Source organism: Phascolarctos cinereus, unplaced genomic scaffold (assembly GCF_003287225.1).
Source record: "Phascolarctos cinereus isolate Bilbo 61053 unplaced genomic scaffold, phaCin_HiC Scaffold_1;HRSCAF=81, whole genome shotgun sequence".
NCBI lineage: Eukaryota > Metazoa > Chordata > Mammalia > Diprotodontia > Phascolarctidae > Phascolarctos > Phascolarctos cinereus.
The window spans coordinates 237482513-237491266 of NW_027555514.1; the positions used below are offsets into that span (position 1 = coordinate 237482513).

The 8754-nt window shown below is 38.7% G+C and overlaps 1 protein-coding gene across 1 annotated transcript in view; it reads left to right on the forward strand.

Moving 5' to 3' along the window:
• Positions 1-8754, forward strand: part of RAB21 (RAB21, member RAS oncogene family) — a 35880-nt gene that overhangs the window by 20783 nt on the left and 6343 nt on the right. Inside the window, exons 5-6 of the mRNA XM_020968869.2 lie at positions 3082-3136; positions 8365-8453. Of these exons, the coding sequence (XP_020824528.1) occupies positions 3082-3136; positions 8365-8453 (144 nt within the window). The remainder of the gene's footprint in view (positions 1-3081; positions 3137-8364; positions 8454-8754) is intronic.

The window sequence follows — 8754 nt, forward strand, 5'->3', positions numbered from 1 at the left end:
GGAAACCAAGACTCAGAGAAGCTAAGTAATTCATTCCTTGTCGTGAGCTACCAAGTGTCAGAAGCAGTATTTGAAGCTTGCAAGTGTTATAGCATTTTATCCTTACTGTGCCACACTGCCTCAGGGAATTAGGTATTTTAAGGTATTGTGATGGAGAAGCCACCTAGAAAGCTAGCATTGGAGCCTGAAGAAACGAGTTCAAGTCCTGTTTTTTCTGATATATATATTAGCTATATAATCCTGGGCATCTCAGTTAACTTCTTAATGCTGTAGACAACTCTCTAACACTGTAAGATGCAGAAAAGGTGCCACCCTGTATTGGATAGAGGGAATTTCTTAATTCAGGAGTTCCTTACACCAATTAAGTCACATATTTAGTTTTCCTTATTGTGATATGACCCTACCTAATTTTTTTTTAAACTCAGAAATGCATAAAGCATATTTATATTATTATATCATATCAACATATTTTATCTTTTAATACCATAAATAAACACAGTTTCTTTTTTAAAGTTAAAATATGAACAAATATTTAACCCAGATTTTACAGTAAAGTACTGTAAACACATCATAAAAGAAAAATAAAAAATTTAGACTTCTTCTCTGGTATGAAGAAAGTGCCAAAAATTTTATGCAAATTTTCCAGATCATTTTTCCACCTCAATGTAGAAGGGATAACAGTAAGGATAACCAGGACAACAATTTATACTATAACAAACATTATAAAATGGATAATTTTGAAATGCTTAAGAATTCTGATCAATATAGTGGCCAAAAATAATTCCAAATGACTGATAAAGAATGCTGTTGACCTCTTGACAAGCAGTAAGATTGAATATGCAGAATGAGACACAGATTTTTTAGACATGGACATGCTTGACTATGTATATTTATTATAAGAGTTTTCTTTTTCTTTTCTCATAGAGGAGATGGGTGGAAGGAAGAGGAAATACATTCTTCTTAGTTTAAAATTTTTAATTAAAGTAAGTTAGGAAAGAGGTGAGAAAAAAAATCTGTATGGCAAATAGGCATCCCTACAATGATGTAGAGGATTTTGCTGTCTATGTGAAACTTTCTGAAGAAAAAATGACCCTAATATAGTATTTGAAGATATGTTTCTGATGAGGTTAAATTGCCTCCTGCTCTATTAAAAAGTACTCAAATGTAGTAACTTGGTCTTTATAGTATTATGAAAGTACATCAGTGCTTCAGTCATTGCTTTCGTTGTTTGGAATGTCTGATTGATGAGATAATAATGATATCAAAGTCAAACTAATTTTAGCTCCTTAAGCCCTTAACTTTCTTTTATTTTGGGTACTTTTGGTGAAAACCTTTAAAATTTATTATTTGCCTACCTTATAAAACAGAATGTGCTTAATCTTCACTTGATAACTTTGGGTAGTCGTTGTAACCACTGCTTACTGTACTACACTATAGCTATGACTGTAATTTATAAATGGTGGGAGACAGGGCAGAATGGGTCCTGTCCCTAAGACCCAGCCTATCACAGGTTTCCTGGACCCTACCTGATTTTTGAAGGGGGAGAAGGGAGTAGGGTTGAATATGTTGGCATTGCTATATTTCTACATTTATTAAAAATATACATAATTTATTAGATTAATGACTTATTATGAGATACGTAATTAGAGTCAGTAGCTCAAGGAACAAGGAAAATTATCCAGTATCCATTGATCTTAGGATATATCTATCATTTGAGATTAGCTAGTGAATTCAGATTAGCTGTGAAAGTAAGGGAACTCATTTTCAGAAGGAGAGTTTAGTTATAGGAAGAGTGTCTATACTAAGAGCATATGGGGGATCAGAGGTTCTGTATTTGCATCAGGTACATTAGTTAGCACAGACATGATGAATTGAGGTGGGAGGAAGACTAGCTTTCAAAAACCCCAAATTTAGACTTTACCTCTTTTCCACCCTTTACTGACCAAGGAAGAATGAAGTGATACAAGTTCTGAAACCCAAAGGAAGATAGTTTGGGGATTTTTCAAGGCCATAGCCAGTGGATCAAGTATAAAATAAACTCAAAAAGTGAGGAGAAGGGATGGACATGTAAAATGAGAATATTTGCTGAGGTCCTAGAACAATCAAGTACTGGGGGGAATGATTCCCAAGGGTTAAGACAGCAGATAGACTAGTCAAAATTGTAGCATGATCTAGAAATGAATTGATTGATATCAAAGTCAAACTTAGCAGATAAGGCAGGGCCAAAGGAGAACTAAAAAGTATTGACCTAGTGCCTTTAGGCTAATATTTAATAGAAGGCTTAAACCATGTGAACCTGGAAGCATGGTAAACCGTTTACTCTTTTTGTTGGTTTTTGTCTGTCTTCTGTCCCAGTTGTATTGGTTGCCCATGCAGTACTTTGTAAACAACAAAGACAATATTGTGATACTCTGGGATTACAGAAGTAGAAGAACTCAGGTTCTTTTAGCTTCAGGCTCCTAGGGTTTAAGGAACCAAGGAAAATGAGGATAAGGAGTGGTGGTAGGAACCTAGTGGACTGTGCTAGCCACATGGATGCTGGGCTGAATTTAACAAAGTGAAGTGCCTTCATGAGGGAGAGGTTGCTGGGAGAGGCAGCAGAGATGCCTCCAAGGGACCCAGGCATTTATAATGTGAAAAGTTCAGCTACAGGATAGATAGAAAGATAGAAAGGCCTAGAAGAAGTCCTGTTAGCTTAAAGAGAATTAATAATGAGGTTTTGAAGTTCTTTATATTTGATAGTAGAAATTATTTTACTATAACTTCAGTTGAAAGTTTTATATCATAGTTGTTTTGATTGTAACTACCTGTATTTGTAAACTCATGTCATGAAATAACATCTTGTAGAAACTGCCCTTACAAATGAACCAGCTTTTTTGTTGGTTATGGGCCTGTAGAAGTAGTTTTGCTATTAACCTTAGTGCATATTCTGGTGTTTTCTTCTTTTGCCTTTCACTTAATATCAGCTAAGAAACAAAAAGTTTGTAATCTGTATTAGAAAATGTGAAGTGGTTGTTGTGATTTGTTGGTGAAAATGAGCAATTACTAAGAGTTTGTATTTAATTTTTTTTTCCCAACCAGGTAATAAGATAGACTTGGAAAAAGAAAGGCACGTTTCAGTTCAAGAAGCAGAAACGTAAGTTGTGATTTCTTCCTTAAAATAAAACAATGATTCCCCTCTCCTCCCCCCAAGTATTTAAATAGTTTCCTTTAATAAAGTCCTATTCTACCTCATTGTAGTGTAGAGTGTCTATAGCTATGGTGTACTCCAAGGCTGCATTCTGGTTTCCTTCTCTTTTCTCTCTGTATTCTGAATTGGTGGACCTCATCAGCTTGTGTAGGTTCAGTTTTCATTTTTATGCATGTGATTCTAGAATGTATATATTTGAAGCCCTTGTTTCTTTTCTGAGCTCTCTAGCCCTGTAACCAGTTGCCTATTGGACATTTAAAAATAGATATCCTGAAGCTGTCTCAAGCTTCGTATGTCCAAAACAGAACTCGTGTCTCTCCCTCCACTTCTAAATTTCTCAATATATATATATCAAGGATACCACCTTTCTTTAGGTCACCCATGTTCACAGCCTGATTGTCATCCTCAGCTCCTCACCCTCGCTCCAAATCCAGTCATTTGTCATATCTTCTCATTGCTATCTTATCAGCATCTCTCATATATGTCCCCTTTCCTTCCACTCACCTGCTATCACCCTTGTTCAGTCTCACGTTAACGTCTGTCAGTGACCTCCTGATTGGGGACAGCTAGGTGGCGCAGTGAATAGAGCACCGGCCCTGGATTCAGGAGGCCCTTACTTCAAATCTGGCCTCAGACACGTAACCCTAGTTGTGTGACCCTGGGCAAGTCACTTAACCCCATTGCCTAACCAAAAAGCAAACAAACCAGCCATGACCTCCTAATTGATCTTCTTGCCCCTAGTCTCTACTGAAATTCATTCTCTACACACCACAAAATGGTTTTTCTGAAGCTCAGGTCTGACCAGGTTACCATCTTATTCAAATTACCTCTAGAATCAAATGGAAACTTTTCTATTTAGCATTTAGCATTTCTATGTAGCATCTCCAAAACTGGTCTTCAGCCTACCATTCTGGCCTAATTACACAGTATTCTCTTCCACACACACTCTACAGCCCAGCCAATTTAGACTTCTTATCTCTTGTCACAACCATCCTTTGTACTACCTTGTCCCTCATGAGTAGAGTGCTCTCTTGGAAATCTATTTTCATTTAAGACTCAATTCAAGTATCACTTCTAGTGGGAGCCTTTCTTGCCTCCTCTTCCTCTTCTTTCCTCACCTCCCCCCTAGTTTCCTTGTATTTGTGTTGTCTGTGTTTATATGTACCTTTGTACGTGAATATTATTTCCCTTTAGAATGTTGGCTTCTTGTGGGGAGAGAGTATATCACGTTTACCTTCATATCCTCGGTATTCAACACAGTGCCTGCCACTTAATAGGCCCTTATTAAGTGCTTGATTGGTGCCATTCCCTGACTCATACATGGTAAAATGATATAGACATTTTTCAGAGGAAGAAATCCAAGCTATCAGTAGCCTTATGAAAGTGTTCTAAATCACTAATAATCAGAGAAATACAAATTAAGACAGGTATGAGGTGGTGGCTAAGTTGACAACCAAAGGAGATGACATATTGGAGGGGCCGTAGGAAAACAGATACATTAGTTTACTGTTGGTGGAGCTGTGACCTGGTCCAGCCAGTCTAGAAGTTAGTTTGGAACTGTTCCCCAAAACTTTTGAACTGTGCATACATTTTGAACCAATGACACTGCTGCTGGTTCTGTATCCCAGAGAGATGAAAGAAAGAGGAAAGGACCCATGTGTAGAAAAAATATTTATAACGGCTCTTTTTGTGGTGGCAGAGAATTGGAAAATAAGGGGATGCCTGTCAGTTGGGAATGGCTGGACAAGTTATAATGTATGAATATGGTAGAATACTACAATGCTGTAAGAAATGGTGAATGGTTTCAGAAAAACCTGGGAAAGCTTGTATCATGCAGAGTGAAGTGAGCAGAACTAGGAGAACAATTTATACAATAACAACAATATGGTAAGGACAATCAGCTCTGAGACTCGGGAATCTGATCAACACAGTAACCAACCACAGTTCCAAAGGGCTTATGATAAATTATTCTTTCTGCCTCGGGATAGAGAAGTGACTCCAGAGTACAAATGAAAGCATATGTTCTTTTCTTCCCTTTCCTTTTCCCCTTCCCTCTTTTCTCCTCCCCCTTCCCTCTTTTTTTCTTTCCCTTTTCCTCCCAGCCCCCTTCCCTCCTTTTTGCCTTCCTTCCTTTCCCCCCGGACCCCTTTCCTTACTTCCCTTCTGTCTCTTTCTCCTTCCCTCCTCCCTCCCTCCCTCCCTCCCTCCCTCACTTCCTTCCTTCCTTCCTTCCTTCCTTCCTTCTTCCTTCCTTCCTTCCTTCCTTCCTTCCTTCCTTCCTTCCTTCCTTCCTTCCTTCCTTCCTTCCTTCCTTCCTTCCTTCCTTCCTCTTTCTCTTTCTTTTTTGGACATTGCTAATGTGGAAATCTGTTTTCCATGACTACATATTTATATTAGCCTCTGTTTTCCTTGTCTTCTTAATGGATTTGGGTTGGAGGAGGTAGGAGATTTGGAACTGAAAATACTTTTTAAAAGAAAGTTTAAAAAATTAAATGATTGATTGGAATTGACCTTGGGTCCTAAAAAGGCTATGCCAACGGATCCACACTCAGGCTTTGTCAGGTTCTCACAAGCCAGAAAACCCACAAGAATGGGCTTAGTACTTGTTAATTTCAGAGAGGTTTGTCACACCTAGGTGGCTTTAGCATACTGAATTTTCCTGCTGTAGGAACTCCTACCATCTGAGGCATAGAGGAGTTGTGTTCTGCATCAAGTGGAGGAAATGCTCACACTGGCAATCCACATTCTTGAAGTATTGAAATGAAGTATTTGGGTAACTTAAATGACTCCATGAAATTGGGCAATACTTATACCTTTACCCACTTGGTGGGGATTACAGAGGGGTTAGTCTGTTGGAGGAGAAGAGATAGAATTTGAACATTGTAGAGGGGTTAGCTTAGGTAAGGAGTTAAGCTACTTCATCATGTGAGTCAAGGGTGAAGGAGGAGAGAGTAAAAGAAGGCATCTGAGTGATAGGAGATGAGAAAGAAAAAAGAAGAGGGAGTTCACTGTGAATAGTCCCAATTGTTTTCTGTAAAGATATGAGGCAAGTTTGTCAGCTAAGAGAACAGGGGAACGGCCCAGTTGAGATTATGTAACATAAGCTTGTAATGGATCAGTCAGAATTGTGTGCTTTTTTTTTTTCCCTCCACCTTCATTCAGCAGCACATGTGTAGAAGTGAAGTTGATGAACGGTGATCCAAGGAGTGATCCGAGGCTGGGTGTAATTGGCAATATGATAAAGGGGCTAAGGATTCCAGAGCAGAGGGACAGTGCAGAGTTGAATTGGTTCACCAGGGAATCAGGATGGGGAGAAGAGAGCATGGTTAGGACAGAGCAGGTGGCCTGGGAGATAATTAAAGGGTCATGGGATTGGAGGTTATGGTGAAGAGTCGGAGCATAGGGAGAGGTGAAAGGACAGGAGATTATGGTTAGATAAGGGGATTTCAGAATTCTTGAGGTCGTACGTTAGTGGGAGATGGCAAGATCAAGGATATAACCATTTTTGTGTGGGGCTAAGGTGGGGTGGGGTAGCTCATAGAAGTGAATTGAGTAGTTAGGATATTTGAGGCAGAATCAGTATGTATATTGAATTCCCTGGTATAAAGGCAGGAATTGAGGAAGGAGAGAAAAATTGTGAGTCAGGTACTGAACTCATTAAGGAAGGAAAGACAGTGACCTGGGAGTCTATAAATAATAATTAACTAGGATTTTGATTGTGTGGTAGATATGAGTAGCATGAACATTAACAGAAGAGAGTTTACTACTGAGTGATGGAGGAGGAGGAAGAACCTGGAAGTGGCAAATGAGGAGCAAGGGATATTCCAACTTTCCCACCTTGAGCTGAGGAAAATGAATGAAGGTGCAGCCAGTACTGGGGAGGGTAGCCAGGGAGGTTGTGTCATTTGGAGGAAGCTAGGTTTTAGTTGTTGTTCAGTCTTGTCTGACTCTTCATGACCCCATTTGAGGTTTTGTTTGCAAAGAGACTAGAGTGGTTTGCCATTTCTTTCTCCAGGTTATTTTACAGATGACGAAACTGAGGCAAAGAGGGTTAAGGGATTTGCCCAGGGTCACACAGCTAGTATCTGAGATCAGATTCGAACTCAGGAAGATGAGTCTTCCTATCTCCAGGCCTCGAACTCTATCTGCTGTGACACCTAGGTATCCCTAGGTTTTAGTAAGATCTAATAGATGGAAAGAATAGGAGAGGAAAATATTTAGTATGAAGGAGAGTTTGTTGCCTATGAAACAGACATTCTAGAGGACAGAGTGGAAGGTTTGGGTGGAGTTAGATTGAAACTCTGAGATGAGAGAGTTGAAGGGGGGATGGGAATGAGGAATCGGGTGGTGGGTGAATAGGGAATGTGGTTTGGTTGATCATTTTCTGGAGTTCAGAGACACTGAGATATGAAGGATATGACCAGTTATTATTGTAATCCCCTTATCCAGTCCAGCCCAAGACAGCTTTACACCCACTAAAGTGGAAAGAAAAAGGCTCAGGCAGTTACATCTTAACCATATTATTTGCAAGGGGGCAGGGAGTGGGAGGGAAGAGATATGTAAGGGTCCAAATAGTTGACTAAAGTGTGTTCGTATTTGTCAATCATTGAGTCTTAGACTTAAGCCTTCCTGTTTTCCCACCCCTATGTTTGTATATATCTTTTTACTGTCACTTCATATGTTTTCGAATTTCCTATTGGTGAAAATGACATTTTTATATCTGAATGCTTCAAGGACTTATGATTTAATTGCTCTAGGTACTAGCCTTAGCATTGCAAGATTACCACATCATTTATGCTTTTGTCTTGACAACCACCTGTTAGGTATCACATCTTTGGTGATGAGAATTTGTATATATGGTTATGAATGAGTTGTTACATGGAAAGTGAGATTGAAAGTATTTTGAAAGAAAAAAATCTCTTCATGGAATCATACCCTTCCGTAGTTGAAGGCTCCTAAAAGGCCATCCAGTTCAGCCTGTATCTGAGTAAGAACTTCCATACAGGTAACAAGTTAATGGACCATTAATGTGAAATTGAATCCAAGTATCAGCTTTGATTCACATTTGTTGTTTTGGAACATAAGTATGGACTAAGTTGAATACCACATAAGACATGGACTCTTCCCCGCCTTTTAAATTCTGGCATCTCATAATTTAGTTCCTCTTTTTCTAGGTATGCCGAATCAGTTGGAGCAAAGCACTATCATACTTCAGCGAAACAAAACAAAGGAATTGAAGAACTTTTTCTTGACCTTTGTAAAAGTGAGTGCATTCAGACTCAGTGTGTTTAGAAATGAGTTACTCTTAGTATTCACAATATTTCCGTATGACTGGGGAAATGAAAGGCAGTCTCAGTTTATATTATAGTGCCTCTGTTGTAAAGAAGTTTAATTTCCATGCTCTTATTTAAAAAAAGAGTACTGAGGTTTGGCTTCCCTTTGAAAGGAAAAATGAGTATGGCATTTGAATGTTTGTTGATTCCTTTACACATTTTAGATTTTCTGTTTATATTTGCCACATATATTTTTCCCAGTATTGTTCTGTTTGCCTCGATAATGTTTTT